The 19433-nt window shown below is 49.9% G+C and overlaps 1 protein-coding gene across 4 annotated transcripts in view; it reads left to right on the forward strand.

The window, feature by feature from the left end:
- The window catches only part of NUP214 (nucleoporin 214), a 99724-nt gene extending 81521 nt beyond the window's left edge, over window positions 1-18203 (forward strand). For 2 of the 4 annotated variants that reach the window (XM_032418191.1, XM_032418193.1), the window contains exons 31-36: window positions 1258-1411; window positions 8172-8324; window positions 12512-12683; window positions 14594-14733; window positions 15779-15803; window positions 16323-18201. In XM_032418191.1, coding sequence (XP_032274082.1) covers window positions 1258-1411; window positions 8172-8324; window positions 12512-12683; window positions 14594-14733; window positions 15779-15803; window positions 16323-16356 — 678 coding nt within the window. In that variant the 3' untranslated portion in view covers window positions 16357-18201. Of the gene's footprint in view, window positions 1-1257; window positions 1412-8171; window positions 8325-12511; window positions 12684-14593; window positions 14734-15778; window positions 15804-16322 lie in introns of all 4 variants that reach the window. The other 2 variants (XM_032418194.1, XM_032418195.1) reach the window with 2 other exon arrangements.
- Window positions 18204-19433: the final 1230 nt, after the last annotated feature.

A 19433-nucleotide genomic window follows, 5' to 3' on the forward strand; every position in this document is an offset into this window, starting at 1 on the left:
GGGTTTCAGAGGTGGCCCCCTGGAGGTGTGACTTAAGTATGAAGTGTTAGAAAAATGCCTGGCTCTAGCTAGAAAGTGCTCAGTCATTGGTCTGTTACTATCACTGTTAAAATACTAAACAGCAGCTGTTTTCTGAGCCTGTGCTTATATTTCAGGCGCTATACTAAGGTGCATCACACTTCTCAGCATATTTAATTGACTCGCTGTTTTGAGGTGGGTAGTTCATTATTCCCATTTTACAGGGGATGGACTTTTGCACCTCTGTGTCCATCTTTGAAAGACACTTCTATAAGGTTCCTGTGCACAGTGACCCATTTCTCTCTCTCTCTTTTCTTTCTTTCTTTTTCTTTTTTTCTGAAGTAGGCTCCATACCCAGTGTGGAGCGCAGCGCGGGGCTTGAACTCATGACCCTGAGATCTAGACCTGATGAGCTGAGGTCAAGAGTCTGCAGACGCTTAACCGACTGAGCCACCCAGGCGCCCCCACAGTGACCCATTTCTAAAAGCCTATCTTATTCTACATCATCAGCCAAGAAGACATCACGCAGAGCTAATATTAATGGTCCCTCAAGTCTACGCTGGTCTTCCTTAGAGAACCAATTTCCAAACAGAAATAAAGTGTGTGGTGCCTGAGACAGCTTTGAGTCAGCACGCGCCCTAAGTTAGTAGCATCCTCTGAGCATAAGATTTGCAGACTTGGACAAAATTCAGCTATGGTCATCATTTCAACAATGGAGCTAATTTAAGCTTATTTCTGCAGTATGGGAAAGTCATTATGAAATAAAAGTGCACAAATTGGGAGAAAAGACAGTGTAAATCACTTTTCATCAGTTGCTGATGAGTTCAGCCAAATCCTGGAGGAATCAAAATAAGTCGTGTTCATAATCGCCTAGAAATGTTTTTAAACTTTCTCATTTGGGGGAACTCTTGAGGGGCTGGCTTTCCTGCCCCTGGCATTGTGTCAAGCAGAGACTGGAGGCAGCAGGGCAGATAAACATTCAAAGTTCCCTCCTCCCATAAATCATGTTTTCAGAGAACTGTGAACATGGAATAGCTTGAGAACTTCTGATTTGTAGGAAGTCCCTGTCCAGAGTCCAGCTTCTTTTGTGGGTGTTAGAGCATCCGTCCCAGAACTAATCAGAGTCCTCTTGCTTTTTCCCTTTGTCCCAGCGGTGAGCGCCTTCTTTCCGCGGATGTGGCCTGCCGTTTGACGATGACCTCTCATCCTATCTCGCTTCCTGCCCCTTTTGTTTTCCAGCAGCCCTCTTGCAGTGGGAACATGTTTGGGTCTGGAAACACTGGAAGAGGGGGAGGTTTCTTCAGTGGCCTTGGAGGGAAACCCAGCCAGGATGCAGCCAACAAAAACCCATTCAGCTCGGCCAGCGGGGGCTTTGGATCTGCAGCCACCCCAAGTAAGTTGAGACCGTTTTCCCAGTCCCTTGGCCCCATAATGCCATTGTCATCCCTGTGGTGCGAGCAGAGCTTTGGTGACAAGTGTAGAAAGGAAAGAGGGGGTCTAGAAGGCCTGTTTAATATATGGATCAAAGCAGTGTGATCTGTTTTGATTTTGATTTTTGGTTTTTTAATGAGATGTCCTATATAATCATGAAAAGACATCAGAGCTGCAGGGTGAATGTCTGTGCACTGAGCTCCTCCCCTCTTCTATCCCAAGGCCCACATTGCTCTGTTTCTTAGGGTTGAAATGACTTGAAGTGAATGCAAGCGGACAGGCATAAATGAGAGCAGCAGAGCAAGCTGGGTGTGCTTGGAGAAGGAGCATCTGGATGTTCGTTGTGTAGTACTCTCTGAATTTGCTTTAAAATTCAGCTGCCACAGAGAAATATTACCCAAAACTCAGAGCCTTCGTTATTTCTCATCTCACATTTCAAATGAAGCTGTATCGTTCTGCTGGCACTTTTTTTCCAGCTAATTTTTCAAATTCTTTGTTGATCTGTCTATTCGTGGTTAGAAATGAAAGAAATTTGGGTTGTTGTTGTTTTTTTTAATCTGAAAAAAATAAAAAATCCTGCTGCAGATGGAGGCTGAGATGGGAAGTTGGGGGCCTGTCATCTTCATCTCTGCTTCCCTCGTTTACCACGCCGCACACGGAGCGTCTCTCGTCTGCTGTGCTAACACAAGATCCTCGAGAATCGGGAGCTAATGTTCTCAGACAGGACAGATACTCCCTTCACATTAAGGCTCATGCAGTTCCAAGCAGAGTTCTCTGTCCTGAGTCTCCAGAGTCACTGATCAGTTGTTTTGATGTCACTGTCCACCTAAGTAACACAGAAGGAAAGATTAGAGTCAAGAGACACAGACCTCTTCACTTGTGAAATTATATGAGCAGAAATTTTTGTTCTTTAGCTTTCAGTCTTCCGGGAAAAATTTAGAATCCTAGAATGAGGGACGCCTGGGTGGCTCAGTCGGTTAAGCGTCTGCCTTTAGCTCAGGTCATGATCCCAGGGTCCTGGGATCGAGCCCCGCGTCGGGCTCCCTGCTGAGCAGGGAGCCCGCCTCTCCCTCTCCTGCTCTCCCTGTTTGTGCACCCTCTGTCAAATAAATAAATAAAATCTTTAAAAAAAAAAAAAAAATCCTAGAATGAAGGGATCCTAGAAACCGAATCTAGTAGTTTTCAAAACACTTTCTACAGATGAACTTCTAAGCAGAATCCTGATGCGTAAAACAGGTAAAAATAGGTCTGCTTGGAAGTAGGGGTCAAGAACCAGAGATGCTGGGTGGTTTCCCCATCTACCCGCGCCCAGCTCTCAGCGTGGAACCGCAGGGCTCCATAGCACATAGTTGGACAACAGGATCCTTGTGTGGCATTCTCTCCATTTTCCAGTGAGGAAACAGGCCCCGAGTGGTGAGGTGATTTTAAGTGCCAGAAAGTGGCAGATCTAGGACTCTGCTAGTTCATATGTAGCCTACAGAACAGCATCTGGCGCAGAAGAAGCACTTGGTAACATGCTACTTAGAAATGTGGGTTTCTCCCGTAGGTAGGTTACCATCTGTGAGATTGTGTTACTAACCAGTTTTGTTAAGTATGTCATACCCTTGTAAAATCCCCTTTCCTCCTGGCTGATTCATCTCCTAGGCCCTGGCTCTTACCTGTCAACGAATTGCCTTCTCTCGGTGGGGGACTGACGATGGCTTGCCCTGGCTCGTGAGAGCCGGCTGTGCACACATCTCCAATTCTGCATCCGGTGACCTCGTGTCGGGCAGCCTGAACTCTGCCATTATGCGAGTGTGTACCCCATGGGAATTGGACAACAGGGCAAGTCAGCACTGCCCTCCTCTACCCCCAGTCCGTTGTTCACTGGCACAGCGTTTTTCCAATTCTTTAATTCCGGTTTAAAATTAAACCAGGTATTTTTATAGGATTATTCCAGATTCTTGATACCAGACACCTGCTGGTCTTCATTTTCCTAAACATTGGTTTTTATAAATCATCAGTTTACTTTTATGGTAAGAGAAGTTTCAGGTACAGAAAAGACTTAAACATTCTTTTGTTTTGAAAACTGAAGGTCTGATTCGATAGTGAAAGGGACAGGAGCCTCTGTAGCCCAGAGGACCAGGTGCAGGAGAAGGGGAAGAACGGTGGAGGAGATGGAGCCAGAGGTCATCTGGGGACAGGCATTGTCCTCACCAGAGCTAAGGATGCTTTCTGCGAACCACCGGGGACAGCCTCTTTCTCTTTGGGTGAATCTGCAATATTTGACATTTTGAGCACAACGTCTTTCCTGGGCTGTATAGACCGACTCTCCTGGTTTCTCTTCCTGCCTTTCAAACGGTTCCTTCTCTACTGCTTCTCTCTGGCCTTGCAGGCATGTCCCCATTGTCATCTGGGTTATCACAGTAGTCTTCAGACTCCCCTCCCTGCTTCCATCCTCCTGCCCTGGCATGTGGACATTCACACCAAGCTGAGTGTTTTTAACTCTGCTTTGCTTTTGCCTCTCTCCCTACGCAAAACCCCCTGCAGCTTCCCACCGACGTGAAGCCAGCTCCTCTGCTTGGAAGTCTGGGCCCTCCGTGAGCTGCCCCGCACACTCTTCTGTTCCCCCAGCATGCTCTCTCTGCGTTGGCCAGTTTGTCTGCTGGCCATCCTTCGTACACACGCCGCTCCTCTCTCCCCGCTTCAGTGCCAGGGCTCCCCTGCTCCCTCCACTCCACCCGCCAAACCCACCCTTCCTTTAAGGGTGACTGTAAGTCTACGCCTGCGTCTGGAATCCAGCAGCCCTTGTGTTCCATTCCTTCATGTGACATCAGGTGGAAGGGAACGGATCTTTATGGGCCACCTACTGTCCACCAGATGCTCCGTTTAGGTGGGCTGGCTGCTTCTTACAACAGGACTTTTAGATGTGGCTGCCCCCATTTTACCAATAAGGAGATAGGCTCGGAGAAGGGATGTGGACTTACAGAGGTAGCAGCCGTAAAGTGGAGGAGCCAGGGTTTAATCCGAGTATGTTTCCAGAACTCTGATCCACCCCCTTGCCTCCTGAGATCTTCCTAGCCTTGCGACGGACCACAGTTCCTCCCAGGTGTGTCTTGTCTGACAGCCCTCAGGCTCGTTCTCGGTGGCATCGAACATGCTCCCCTGCAGATAGAGGTCTGAGCACAGACTGAGCAGCCAGCAGTTTTCCCTTGTGACATGTGGGCTCCAGGCTGCCTGGTCCTGAAGCTGCCCTCTTCAGCCCTGAGAAGTCATTAGACCTCTGCCCTGATGGAGAAAGACCAGCCAGGAACACTGTTGCTGGGAGTTGGCATGTTCTTTATCCAGAAGCTCCCACCTCCTAAAGGTTTCTGCGCTCTCTGCCCCCAGGGACTACCTGAGATACACGGTTAACCCCTGGGGTCACTTAAAATTCAGCACCACCCTACACTGTTACCTGTAAGGACTTATTGCCTCCTCGAGTCTTGTCCTAAGGACACTGGTTAGAACCATCCTCAGCACATTCTTTCTGTTCAGAGACCTGAAAGACATACTTGCATGAGGATAAAGAAGCCATTTAAGGACAATCTTGTGGGCCCACAAGGCTCCCTCTACAACTGTTCTTTAAGAAAATGTCTTGGAAAGTATCCTGGGCCAGAGCTTCTTGAGGAACCCCCTTCTCAGTGCGTGTTAAATTCTAATTAGTGACTTTAGACCCGCAGAATGACATGAGACCTAGTCTCTGTGATAGTGTTTATATCAAATTTATATCAGGTATAATTTAATTGAAGTACGGTTGGACCCTGATGTTGGGTTAGGCAAGTGTTTTTTGCCAAATAAAAGACCCAGGAGGACCCATGTCGTGCCAGCAGGGGGAAGCCCAGAGCAGACGCCGGTTGTCCCTGGACTCGCCACCCCCGAGAGTAGAAGTGACCAGCCAGCTCTGTGAAGACAGGCTTTCTTCCAGCTGCCCTACCCACAAGCGAAGAGGCATCTCCTACGACGACATAGTGTTCCAACAACCAAGATAACCCTCGTACTTGCCGTATTTTAAGAGCCAGGGACTGTGTTATTTTGGAGCTACTGGGAGAGAACCGAGAAGCACGTTGTTGACCATGGAAACAGAAGCAGACCTCGTTTAATGCCACTTTGCTTCAGAGCCGCTTGAATAAATCCTAAAACATTTCAACATGCAGAGCTCCTCTTGAGACTGTGAACGAAAACTGTTACAACTTGACTGGTTTAACTCTCAGGATCTTTGCAAAATGAAAAGGATTACGTTTTCTGCCACTGATCTGCTCTGTGTCTTATATCGAACACAAGTGGGATGTAGTAGGAGGAAGAGTTAAAGAAACAGAGAGGGGAAGTTCTATTTCCTGAGGATCCGCCATCGGCCCAACTAGGCACTCTGCGCATGTCAGCTCATCTGATCCTCACAGCAGCCGTGTGGACCCCCCCCTTGCTATCCCCATTTTGTCGCAGAAGAAACTGGGACTTGGGAAGGTGAAGTCCTTGCCTCTAGCTACTAGGTGTCCTGAGCCAGGACTGACTGCAGAACACTCATGCATTCCACTGTAACGCTCATGAGCATCTTCAGACAGAGGCGTCTCAAGGAGATGAAGGGGCAAAAAATGCCTGGAAACTTCTGTGTTCTCTGACTTCAGGCATTCCAGTCCCGGCATCATCCCGGTAAAATCATTTCATCTCTGTATCTCAGATTTCTCCCAAGAGGAGAGCTAGCCCCAGATCTCGCACTTGAATTGATTTGCTATTTGGAATTTTTGCCGCGTTGGTACTAACAAAGTCAGAAAGTTGCAGCCCTCTGTTCCTGAGGTACCGAGTGAAGGAATGGCTGAGGAGCCCATTTTTCATCTCCAGCATCGAATGAATGTACTGTCCCTGAAAGAAGAAAACGTGGCCTCCAAGCTGGCACACTGATGGAAAGCTCAGGCTGTTCGAGAGGACATTTTGGGGGCACCTGGGTGGCTCAGTCGGTTGAGCAGCTGCCTTCAGCTCAGGTCATGATCCCAGGGTCCTGGGATCGAGTCCCACATCGGGCTCCTTCCTCAGCGGGGAGCCTGCTTCTCCCTCTCACTCTGCCTGCCGCTCTGCCTACTTGTATTCTCTCTCTCTCTGTCAAATAAATAAATAAATAAAATCTGTAAAAAAAAAAAAAAAAAAAAGACATTTTGTAGGCTCTCCCTATGAATCCCTCTACAAAAGGGAGATGGATAATCCTGTGGTACCGCATATAGGGGTGATGAAAAGGAGTTTGTGAACCCCTCCCGCCATCAGTGTCTGGCGCACTCCTAGCCGGCCTCTCAAACTGCTAGCAGTAGTTTCACAGAGCAGGTGACCATATGGTGGCCTAGGGCTCTGTGTATTGGTGCCTAAAAATTCAAGGTGGTCATGTCCCTGAGATAAGGCTGTTCACTTCCTGGATCGTAGACCAAGAGCATTGCAACTGGAAGTATTGACAGTCACATCTCCCACGGGGGTGGGGCTGGCAGCGGAGCAAGATGGGGGGCCTTGGGATTGACGGGTTAGTGGAGGACCACCTCTTCAAACAACTGGACTTTGAGAGTGACTTGCTCCCCTCCATTCTCTCCATCACCTTCTTGGCGAGCACCTGATCGGCATGGGGGAAGACCGCCCGTGCAGATGCTTGCTCTTCTCACTTGGTGATGTGGCCCACGCTCTCCATTACCCGCCGGGAGCATCTAGTCAGCGCCCAGCTTATGCCTGTGCCTTTGGGCCTAGACCCCATTTCGGGACAGCTTCTCCCTGCCTTCTTTGGGTGCAAACTTACTTTAATAAAACCCATCCAAACACGGTGGGGAAGTGTGAGTTGTCCCTCCCCTCTCCCCCAAAAAAGGGTGAAAGAAAAATTCCTGCTAGTGTGCTGTTTGTGTTCCCAAGTGCTTCTGTGTATATGGTTCTGGCTACTTATGTGTGTTACCGGTCAGATTTGCATTTCTTATAACCGACAAAACACTTCTTACCCGTCTTGGTTTTTAGGAGTTAGTTTCCTTTATCCCTTTCAGTTGTGGTGTGGCTTCAGTGTGTAGAGGGAGTGACCCACCTAGATAAGCATCTGAAAGGTCAAGGGCTTCACTGAACCGCTTAGGAAAAAGAAATCAGACTGGAAGTCTTGCTGCCTCTTACGTTCTTCAGAACATCTCTAGCTCCCCTCAGATCAGAGTTAGGAGCATCATGGTTTTTCTTGTTTCACTGCCATTCCCTGAGCAGATCGGGCAACAGCAGACATGTCCAACCTGACTGTAAAAGCAGGAAGCTGGAAGCCATTAAGCTTGCTTCGGATTTGCTCTGACTTTATTTTCTCTAGCTCGACAAAACATGAAGTTAGTTTTCATGTGAGGAGATGAATGAAACCGAGCCCTCTTCTTCAGAAGAAAACCGTCTCGCGGGAAGCTGGTAGATAGACCTGATATGTGCGGGAGCACAGACACGTTTCTGCAAAGGAGCCTCTTCACTGGGCCCTGCTGCAGCTCCCCTGTATGGTGTGCCCGTAGAACCTGGAGCCTGGGCTCCCAGAGATGAAGAACTTGTCATCAACATGCAGGCAAATCACAGGAGGTGTTCACCATAGCTCGGCTCCCTTGAATTCCAGACTTGTCACTTGCTTCTCCTCAAACACCTAGTTGCAGTTTCTTTTCTGTTCAAAGTAGATAAGGACATTTTTCTACCTCTGATCTCCCTCAACATGTTCCCCCTTTCTTTAGATACCTCTAATCTATTCGGAAACAGTGGGGCCAAGACATTTGGTGGATTTGCCAGCTCATCGTTTGGAGAGCAGAAACCTGCTGGCACTTTCAGCTCTGGAGGAGGAAGTGTGGCATCCCAAGGCTTCGGGTTTTCTACTCCAAATAAAACAGGTACTCTGATACTTATTAGCTGTGGTTTATTTTTAGATGGATATTACATATGTGTAGATACCTGGAAGGAGATGTCTCTAGGGCGGCTCTCAAGAGAGTAGCATTGGAGCATAGATGAAGTGACTTTTTCTCCCCAATTCATTTTTATATTTACTGAGCATCTACTGTGTTCCTAACACTGTTCTAGGTCTCCAAGACATGTTAAAAGCAAGAATGTAAATATTCAGCAAGTGCAGAGCATCCAAAATAAGGGAACATACAAGACAGTGATAACTAAAATATAAACAAGAAAACACCAGAGTCAGAGAAGAGCTTGGGTCCCATTCGTGGTCATGGGCAAGACAGGTGGTCTGCTTAGTTTTTATGTCTTTTTGATTTGTCCTTTTTCTCAAGTCACTTTTTTTTTTTTAACTTTTGAGCATAACATACATAAATACATTACAAATACGTGTTCCCATACAACATCCACTTACTGTAAGTACACAGCACAGTTACTTCTCATGAGGAGAACACGCCGGTGGGATCAAGAGTAAAGAGTACCACCAGCACTACTTCTTATCCCAGCATTACTTGTAAAGTATACATTTGGGAACAGTGTGACTTTTCTGTGATCATATACGACGTTTATAATTTAAGAATTTAAGGAACAATACATGTTTCGATACACAAACATATTTCAGTTCTGTCAACTGCCTCTCTGTCCTCTTTCTGTCTCAGATCTACAGAGGGTCTGAATTCCTACCCCTGTTGCATGGAAAATTGTGTGAAAAAACTTTTTTCTCCCAAAAAAAGATCAGTGGCAGAGTTTGAGAGGATGTTTGCAGAGAAAGGAGTTCTTTAAAGCAGACTCCCCAAGGGGGAGCAGTCAGGATGCTTGTCCCTCGTGTGTTTGGGAGCCTTTGAAATTATGTGAATTCCAGAGGAAGGACCCTACCGAGGACCAGATGTGTAGGTGGCTCTGACTTAGGACCGCTCCACGTTCCATGCCTGGAATCCCACCTTCTAGAACCTAAATTGCTGTGGTTTCCATGCACTGTGTTCCATTACTCAGACCTGTGGCTCGGGTGGCTTAGTCTTTGGCTTCCAGTTTTTGATTCTTCCTAGAATTTAAAATGCACTAGACATGAGCATTGCAGCTTTATTTTGCCCCCAGCCTTCCTCACAGTGAAGGATTTAAAAATGAAAAGGTTACAAAGCTCTGGGGCCTAGTTAACAAAGCAAACATTTGACTAAGAAATTTTAATTCATTAATCATCGAGGCTTAATTTATTTTTTTTTTAAGGAACTGGATATGGTTTGTTTTGGTTTTTGGTTTTTGGTTTTCTTTTTTTGATTCATGTGGTTTTTTTATATGTTGTTCTTTATCCTGGAATCAGGTCCCAATTGACTTTGAGAATCTTATGCTTTTATTTTTTTAGTCTTAGAGAAAATGTATCCTCCTACCTTTCAGAATACTTTTCCTGTTTGATTGTTTGCCCCATGAAATCCCTCAGAGTGAAGACCGAGAAAGCTACAAGGGATGAATGAACTGGTAGCCACGAGGGTGACAGTGAGGGTGGAGGCAGCCCGTGTCCTGTGCTTCCGGCACTTTGGCTCTCGCTGCAGGACTCATGGCAGTTCTCCTGCTGTAGAAGGAGGTGCCACAGAGTCCTGAGCATAAGGAAAGGGTGCTTTAAATAAAGGAGTCATCCTTCCTGCCCAGGCAGTGCAAATGCCTAAGACATCACGATTGGCATTTTGCTTGAATACCGATGTTAGATGGACCATTTTTGATGGGTTTGGGAAAGTTCCAGAAGTGTCCATCCTCCCTCAGTACAGTTGCTTTAGGAAATAGTAGTGCTGGAGATTACTTGTGGGGGGACAGAGGTGGGTCCAGACCACTGTGCCCAGCCCATCGGGCTCACCCCAGTTGTGGTGGAGGGAGGCAGGCTGACCCATGCAGTTAGGGGGTAGGTGCTCTCTTGAGTCACTCAGCCCAGCGCTACCACGATCAGCTGGCTGAACTTGGGCAGATACATTCTCGGAGCCTGTTCCCTCACCTGCAAGGTAGGCTCCCCGGGTGGATGGGGGGGGTTAAGGCAGTGTTGTGCAGCAGCTGGTGCTGTACCTGGCACGCAGGGGGCCCTCAGTAAGTCAGGTATTTTATTATCATTGATAGCGAATTTCTCTTTCTTCTGGAGAAGAAAATCATGAAAATGTAGCATCTAATAAAATCAAATCCTTCCTAGTGTCAGGAGTGGGTTGCCTATCTCCAAAAAATAATACCAGAGTGACCATTTTCCTCCTGTTTCACTTAGCTATGACCCAGGTTTGTTGTTCGGGGCTTATTGTATGTGTGTGTGTATGTTGTGTATGTCAGCGTAGTGTGTATGTGGTGTGTGTGTGTATATGTGGGGTGTGTATGTGAGGGTAGATGTGTATGCGTTGTGTGGGTGTGGTGTGTGTCCATGTGGGGGCGAGGGGTGGCACATGTGTGTGTGCGCATGTTTAATCTCCTTTCCCCTGTCCAGTTTACTTTCTTTCTGTATCACTGTGACTTCTCATTTTTCACTCACCCTCCATCAAGAAGTCGGAGTAATATTGTGCGCAAGGCACCAGGTCCAGCTGCGTGTGTCTAGGAAGAAAGTGTAACTAGATCTGTGATCGGTCGTAAATAATTCAGCTGCAAGGGTTTTTTAGCACTTTTTTTTTTCCAGTCTCTTATATTTGTAACCCGACAGTCTCCATTATCATGGCTTGGAATTTCACTCAAGGTTTGAAAATCTAGAATGTTAACCCAAACATGAGCCTTAGCAAAAAGTATCTTCACTAGCAATGATAAGCACGTGACTGAATCGCAAGATAACAAATAACGAAAGAATTCAGCTAACAGCTTTTCCTACCCAGAGTCTGATCTTTCCTGATTCAGGTAGCAGAAGCTTGTGGTGTGATTATGCTTATGTAAGAAGGCCTGATTCGTGCCTCTGACAGCAGGACTCACTTTCCGCAAGGGGCAAGAATAGTGTCCCTGGCGCCTCTTTCCTTGTGCTGAAGCCACTGTCATTCCCTTTAGCACGTGGCTCCTTAAGCCAGTACTCATTTTAAGAAATACTCCTTTCTAGAGCACATTTCTTACACCAGTTTAGTCCATTCTGTTCAATGGACACTCACTGAGGGTCCCAGCTCATAGCCTAAAATGATGTACACAGAATCTTGGGGTTTGAGAACCCCCTCAGGAGCACGAGGGATAGAGAAGGATGGCCAGCCTTCCCGCCCGGTGGGCATCTCTGCCAATCTGAGGAGGCCGCCTCAGCGCACCTGACCGTCAGCACGATGGCCTGTGCGTGTGCCTGCCCCCCGCCCCCCCGCCCCGTTCACGTGAGCAGCAGGGGACGTCAGGGGCTCTGGTGGCTCTCCTCAGGACTGATGGATTGTTTTATCACATTTATCCAGCAGCCTTCCTCCAGAGAGCAAATTTGGTGTGCTTTTTTATTGAGGAGTAGCTCCTGACTGCAGAGAGAAAGCATTTTGTAAGAAATTCTGTGCAGAGAGACTGTGGAGAGAGATGTGAGAGCCATAAGGCTTTAAATAAATAAAAAGCCCCTGGCTGAGCACCAGTGCCGTGCGCCTCTCCATCTCTTCTGTAACCCAGTTCATAGGTTCTCCCTGAGAGGAGACTTTGAGCCTCTGGCTTTATAATGTGTGTTTTCACGCAGCTGGAAGCCTAGCCTGTGTCGTGTTAGTAACAACATCTGTCATCTTTGACACCTGGGCCGGGATCGGAGTTTCCGAGAATGCTTTTTCAGCGAGGAGCCTCAGAACAGCGCAGTGGGGCTGAGAAGGGGTCAGAAATGCGCCAGGCTGGTTCTTGGTTCTTGGTGACAATCTGATGCCACAAGACTGGGAGCAGACACTTCCAGCTTGTCCATGGGAGGGCTCGAGGGTCTCACATACAAACACGGGGTCTGCTGGGTTCTTAGGGCTTCAAGGAGCTCCCCTGGTGGACACGACCCCTCTGCTAGAAATGGAGGGGGTGGTTCGGTATTTAGAAAGGCTTTCGCCCCCAGTCACAGTTTTTTGAATTTGAATTTCTAACCTATTTTCCCCGTTTTCCTTCCTCTTTTGATTTGGTTTCTCACCGCTCATTGTCTTCTCTTCCTGTCTCCTTTCTTTTTCCCTGTTTGTCTGTTTGCCTCTGTTTTGCTCAGGTGGCTTCGGTGCTGCTCCAGTGTTTGGCAGCCCTCCTACTTTTGGGGGATCCCCTGGGTTTGGAGGGGTGCCAGCATTCGGTTCAGCCCCAGCCTTTACAAGCCCTCTGGGCTCGACGGGAGGCAAAGTGTTCGGAGAGGGTACTGCGGCTGCCAGCGCGGGAGGATTCGGGTAAGCCCCCGGGGCGGGCCTGGGGACGGCCAAGAGTGCGGGGCCCGCTGCTCCTGGCTTGGAGAGACAGTTCTTGGTTTTCCCTACTCTTGACTGAGCTGAGCCCCCCTCCCTCAAAATCCACGAACAAGTCAGTCCACGATGCCTCTTCGTCCCTGGGGAAGGCCCCCTCCTTCCAAGCCAGACTCTGCCGAGTGTGCGGGTGGACCTGGCTGTGCTGCTGTCGCCTGAAAACGTAGAGTACTGGTTGGCGGGCCCTGTTCCCCTGGTGGAACGGAAGGATGATTCAAGGAAAGTCCTGTCCTGGCTACTTTAGGGCTGGGCCTGCCCCTGGTGTGGTGACTTCTGTCAGGGGATTCAAGATGAATAGTTTTCGCCACATTCTTTCCTCTTGGGACTGTTGTGTCGTCGACCCATTGTCCTTGAGCAAACCACTCCTCGTGTCCCTCGTTCCACTCGTGACCCCCAGAGTGGGTATTCGGTTCACAGGCCCAGGGCCACTGGGCACTGACTGGGCCCCCTGCACATTTCAGAGTCTCCGTGACTGCTCAGCTTTCAAAGCTGCTCTTACCGCCTCGTGCACATCCTCCCTTGAAAATGCCATATTAGGGATTGGCTTTTAAGGGCCCCAGAAATTCAGTCTGGTTGCCAAAACCTCAAGGAGAAAATAAATAGCCTTCACCACACCACAAAGTCCTGATAAAATGTCTGTGGTGATGACTACAAAGGGCCTCGTTCAGAGGACATATTAGCATCTGAAGTCACCGTCTGGTGGACCTGGCCCTGGGCGCAGGACATGGGATGCGTAAAAGCTCAAGACGCGGGGAGGGGGTGGGAACTTTGTTTGGGGGAATGGTCAGGATACTTAGGGTGAGTCTTGGCGAGGTGATAGCATCTTTATCTTGAAAGTAAACTAAAGTATGTTTTTAGTCATACCCTTTCCCTCCCCATGAAAGATGCTGGTGCGGAAATGCTGGCAAGTTTCCAGAAAGTGAGCGAGTTGATAGATTGCTTCCTGGATTTCATGTAGAGACTAATGGTTCTTTTAAGTTTCCCCCAGGAAACCCCAAGAATTAAAGTTAAGGAAAGCTTTTAAAGTAGAGTTGGGACCAACTTTAACTAGCATTCTTGGCAGGTTCCAATGGACACTGATGTCTCCAGTGACCGGCCAGCACAGAGTCCTGCAGAGTTGGAGGGTTTGGGTTGACTGGGAATCTTGAAGTTTATTTATTTATTTGAAACCTGCTATTTTCTTTACTAGTAGAAAAGTGTCATATTCTGCCTTGGTGGGGGGGTTCACCCACATAAATCAAATGTACAAATAGAGCAAAAGTTAGTAGTGTAATATCGGAAGCCCATCGCCTTTCCCCAGGTCCCTGATCTGCCCCTGACAGATGTCTGAGGAGCTCCCACTGTTCTTGGGAGACCCGGAGCAGGGGTAGGAATAGAGCAGGACCAGTCAGGACCGCTCCAAGAGTCTGCTTCCAGAAGACCCCTCATCTTGTTGTGAAAAGTCAGTAGATCAAGATCCAGAGAGGAGCTGAAGACAAATAACTGGGGGAAGAAGGTTGTCGATAAAAGAGAAATGCTAAAATGATGGAATAAAATCCGAGAATTATTGGAGACAGAGCAAAAAGTGTAGTGCTGCTCGATTTCCAGATGTCCTGGAATTTCCAGACAGTGGAGAAAAGCTAACACCCTGGACTGGTTGGTTTTCGTATCGAGTTCCTGTCCTTTTCCTTCCCAAAGCTGAGATTTGCTCTGGGCTCTAGCCTGCTCTTTCTGAGAGGCCACTACTTTGAACCAAGCATGTCCCCTCGATTCGTGTGTGGCAGGCAGGCCAAGGCCTCCGGGCAGCAGGTGCCTGTGCGGCCATGCCAATCACCAACTGCTTTCTCCCTGGAACCCAGGTTTGGGAGCAGCAGCAACACCACATCCTTCGGCACCCTCGCAAGTCAGAATGCTCCGACTTTCGGATCACTGTCCCAACAGACCTCTGGTTTTGGGACCCAGAGCGGGGGATTCTCTGGCTTTGGATCGAGCGGAGGAGGTAGGTGGCCAGACGTGTTTCCCTCACCATAGTCCCTCCTGCCTTCTCCTTAGTAAACGCCTTCCGCTGCCTCTGCACCCAAAGAAATGAGTGATTTTCACCTGGCGATTCAGTTTAGTATTTTGAAGGCTGAAAGTGGGTGAAAGACAAAATGTTCTTCTTAGGCTTTAATTAGATGTGTAACATTGTGCCATTTCTTACCAAAGAAAGACATGACTGCCGGGGCGCCTGGGTGGCTCAGTCGTTAAGCGTCTGCCTTCGGCTCAGGTCATGATCCCAGGGTCCTGGGATCGAGCCCCGCATCGGGCTCCCTGCTCAGCGGGAAGCCTGTTTCTCCCTCTCCCTCTCCCCCTGCTTGTGATCCTGCTCTCGCTGTGTCTCTCTCTGTCAAATAAATAAATAAAACCTTAAAAAAATTTTAAAAAAAAAAAAGAAAGACATGACTGCCTTAATTTTTCTCTCAAGACAAGAACCCAAAATAAAAATTGTCTTACTAGACCTTGGTTTAAAAATCCAAGGTGGCAAATGCCAACAATAAGATGTAGAGACTTGATGAAATGTCTTTGATTTGTTGCACCCTCGCTTCTTCAGATAGTGGAATACGTATGTTCTGCTTTTTATCCCTACAACACATTTATGAGGCGCAGAAGCCAGGCATCGTTGTTGTTTTACAAATGAAGACAAAAACCCCATGGGGTCCATTTGCCCAAAGGGCCAGAGAGTGAGCCACAGAGCCGGGCCTAGAACCCAAGTGTCTTGCTTCTCCCAAGAAGCAGCAAGTGGATGAAAAGAGAAAAATATGATTTCGTAATGAAGGGGGTCCGTGTGGCCCCGGGGCAGCTGAGCGGGAGGTGCCATGCCAGGGACCCACTGCCCAAAGTGGGCACCGGGGAGGGAAGAACCCTGAAATGCCAACAAGTCCCCCAACAACCCAGCGGGGCTCTCCACGGGGAGTGAAGGGAGGGACACGGTGGGGCCTAGGACACCCCTCCGCCTCTCGAGTGTGTGCGCGTTCACTTCACTCCGCCCTTCCCATCTTTTTCAGGATTCAGCTTTGGATCATCCAACTCGTAAGTATCCACCTCCAGTTTCCAGCCATTAAATAAGGAGGGAGGAGTGTGTGGTATGTGAAAACATTACACTACTAACTTTTGCTTTATTTGTACATTTGATCCGTTTTTCCTATTTTATAAGCTTGTCCTGGAAGCATGGGGTTCAGCGGCAGGTTTTGGGTTTCGTGCACCTGCTGATCTCAGCGGAGTATAGCAGGAGGTGCCCAGCCTGGCCTCCTCGAGGGCCACGCGTCAGAGAGAGGAGTGTGCCTTCTGATGAACAAAGGCTGGAGGGCGGGACCCTAGAGATGCTGTTCCTTAGTTCCCTGTTAGTGTCTCAGAAGCTTCGTGCTGCCCGCAGGCCTCCAGGCCCATCACCAAGTCTTACATTTTGATCCTTACTCTGTGCTGCTGTGTGGAATTGCATGACATTAAAAATTCAGAGTCCCGAATTTGGCCCACAGGCAGTTGCATGAGCCCCGAAGCCCTTCCTCAGAGCAGGCGCTGATCTGCCTCTCTCCCGGCACTTCCTTGCAGGTCTGTCCAGGGGTTTGGTGGCTGGAGAAGCTGAGTGGGTGTCGGTGTTCTTTCAGTTCCTGTGACCAACTACATTCTCAGCTCCTCTTCGCTGAGCCACACTGGAGCAGTCCTTTCCCATGAACATTCGCACTGAAACACACACCCAGAAAGAAACAGCAGAAACCAAAACTCTATAGAGATGCTTGATCGCTTGTTTGTTTTATTTTCGATTTCGTGTTGGTTGTCGTGCCCCCCCACCCCCACCGTCGGTCCCCCACTATTAAACTCTGGTCTGTTTCCATGCTGAATGTATGTGGGTTATGTCAGGTCACAGCCTGGGAGAGAGGTTTCCTCATCGCTGTGGCTCTGAGAAACCTTCCTGGCCTTCCGCCAGCCAGCAGTGTATGTCTTCAAGGATGGCACCAGAAGTTAGCAGCGTAGGAGACGGATGCACGCAGAGGGTGGGCAGGAGCTTCTCCCCTGACCCGCTCTCCTCGGGCCTAGGCCCTTGCCCAGGGAGGAGGTGGAGTGCTGGCCAGCCACCTTTTTGAGGCCGTAACTTGGTATCTCCTTTTCGTGTCCTTGCTGCTGTTGGGTATCAGGACCCTCAAGGCACCAGCCTTGTGATTGGGTGGAGGGCCAGGAACTCCCTCACACGGGCATCAGCTGAGTTTCAGAAGAGCTCGTGGCACCTTAAATGGAGGTACAGGTGGCCGTGAGACGAGCATGGAAAAGAGGCCAGGGGGTGCTGATGACAGGGACGCTGCCCTTGGACCAGCCCCGTCAGCTCTGCTTGGTTTGGCTCTGGGGGCTGGGTGTCCCACGGCTGATTTCTTCGACTCTGGAGAGGCGTGATGGAGAAGAGCGTCTTTATCTCCAGTGACCGTGACGTTGGTCCCCACGCCTGGCCCGCTGCCTGTGACCCGCAGTGCAGATAACCCTGGGGCAGGCCTGGAGCCGAGCCGACACCACAGTCACGTGCTTGCCGGCGTGGCGGAAGGACCCCAACTTCAGTCTTATCAAAGCACGTGAAGTGCAGTAGCTTTCAGGTCTGGGCATGTTCCACTTTTTGGGCCTGTGGTGTCCTAGGCAGTTGCCGACAAACAAGGACTGCCTCACACCCCGTCGGGCAGGGATGCGACCGTGCATTGGCTCGGGTTGTGGCAGGGGAGGGCCAGGAAGGGTTGTTTAGAGTTTTACATATTGGAAAGTTCTATTTTAAAATGTTTTAATAAAAGTTTTCCATGTGACTGTATCTGTCCCGTGACAGCCAGTGTGGTCTCGCTGGTTCCGTGGGGGCGGGGCCCCTGCGCCACAGCCCGCTCTGCCGTCCCCCTCTGCGACACTGGCCTGGAGGTTCTGTGTGAAGTACAGGCCCTCGAGCCCCAGTCCTGCAGTCTGTGACTCGGTAGGCCTGAAATTGGACCCGGACGCCCCCAGGGCGTTGGGCTCCCTGGTTCTTAGGCCCCTCAGAAGAGGAGTGTCATCGTGTGGCACTGTTGGGTTTCAGGAACCCCAAACCAGAATTAGGTCCCCGTGCGGCAGGAGAAAAGAGTAGGGGTCTGTCTGTGCCTCCTGTCAGTCAGGGCATCTGCCTCTCAGAGAGCTTCGACTTGAGCTGCTTAACACGTACCCGTTTGGGTCCGTGTGGAACTAAAGAGCCTGTCTGCCCTGCTCTCACACGAGGCCCCCTGAACTGTGGAGCAGGGGACAGTCCCCACGACATCCACACAGCCAGACGTGGGACTTGTTCCGCCTGCCCGCGCTCTGTAGTTCACACGGGCCATCTAGAGACCGCAGGCACTCAGATCCCTGGGAGAAGCTCCCGATGGAGGGCCCTGCTTTGAGGGAGGCGAGGCGATGAGAGCGGACTCTGCCTCAGCGTGTCATCCTGCCGACTGGCACCCACACCGAGCCAGTCTCCTGCCTTCCTGTTTCCCCCCTGAGGCTCTTTTTTATAAATAGAAGCTGGTTCGGCCTAAACCCTTGACCTCGAATTCTCTGCGTTAATCCTCCACAGAGGTGGCATGTGACATCTCTCCATAAGGCCGTATCAGCTGTGCCCGACCCGATAACGCCCCCGCCACTCACTGTCAGCAGAGGAATGCCCTGCTGGTGCCCCGGCCCCTCTGCCTTCCTTTTCTGGGGTCGATTACACTGGTAGGTGGCCAGGGTCATCTCCGGAGCTTGGCTGTGTGCATCCACTGAAACCCGAGCTCCCAGGGGCGTGAGCCCTTCCCGAAGAGGGGCAGGAGTGTGGGGCCCGGGTCCCCCTGAGGGGAAGGGACCACAGGGGCTGCTCGGGCCCACGAGGAGGCCTGCCCGCTCCTGCAGCACAGTCAGCTGCGGCGGGCAGGTGGGCAGCCTCGCTGGCCCAATTTCTATTTCTGCTGGGGTGGCACAGGAAAGGCAGGAAGGAAAAGGGGAAGACAGTTTAATGAGCGAGGTTGTGTTTTGTTTGGTTTTTCCAGACATAAATGTCCTATGTTCGTAATTGGTGCTTCAGATGGCAACACCGATAGAGGCCAGAAAATGGGTTTCTCAGGGACAGAAGAACCCGAATAATAAAACAGGTGTGCGTGCAAGTCCCCTTGTGTGTTGATGTGGCTGTGAAGTCCTCGAGACCTGAGGCAGAGGTCCCCTCGGTGTCGTCCTCCTGTTTGTGTTGAGCATCCAGTGCTGGCCCTCAGCTTTGCTCTCCGTTCTGGCAACGTCCAGAGAAGTTTCTAGGTCAGGTCTTCGGCGCTGCAGGGAGAGTATGGACTTGGTAGGCTGACCTGATCCTAACCCTCACGGGCTCTGTCACCAGAAGCAGGAGAGGACCGTGGCCTCCTGGTGTCCCGAGGGCCTTTCCCTCGCTGGTGATGGAGATGGGAAGGCCGGTCTCGCAGGGGGTCTCGTGGGGGGGCGTGACAGATGGCAGGGCACCCGGCACAAAGCAGGCTCTCACTAAATGTAGACTGTTCTTGCCTCACAGGACCTTGCCCTACCTCCAGGGTAAAAAGTTCTAGGTTCCCGCCTCAACCTCTCTGGGTTTGGAGAGGGGCGTATCTTCCACGTGGCAGTTGAGCCCCTCATCATCAAACAGAGGACTCCACTGGGTGAGGGATTGCCCCCCACGTAACGAAG

This window comes from Phoca vitulina, unplaced genomic scaffold (genome assembly GCF_004348235.1).
Source record: "Phoca vitulina isolate PV1807 unplaced genomic scaffold, GSC_HSeal_1.0 scaffold21, whole genome shotgun sequence".
NCBI classification, from domain to species: Eukaryota; Metazoa; Chordata; class Mammalia; order Carnivora; family Phocidae; genus Phoca; species Phoca vitulina.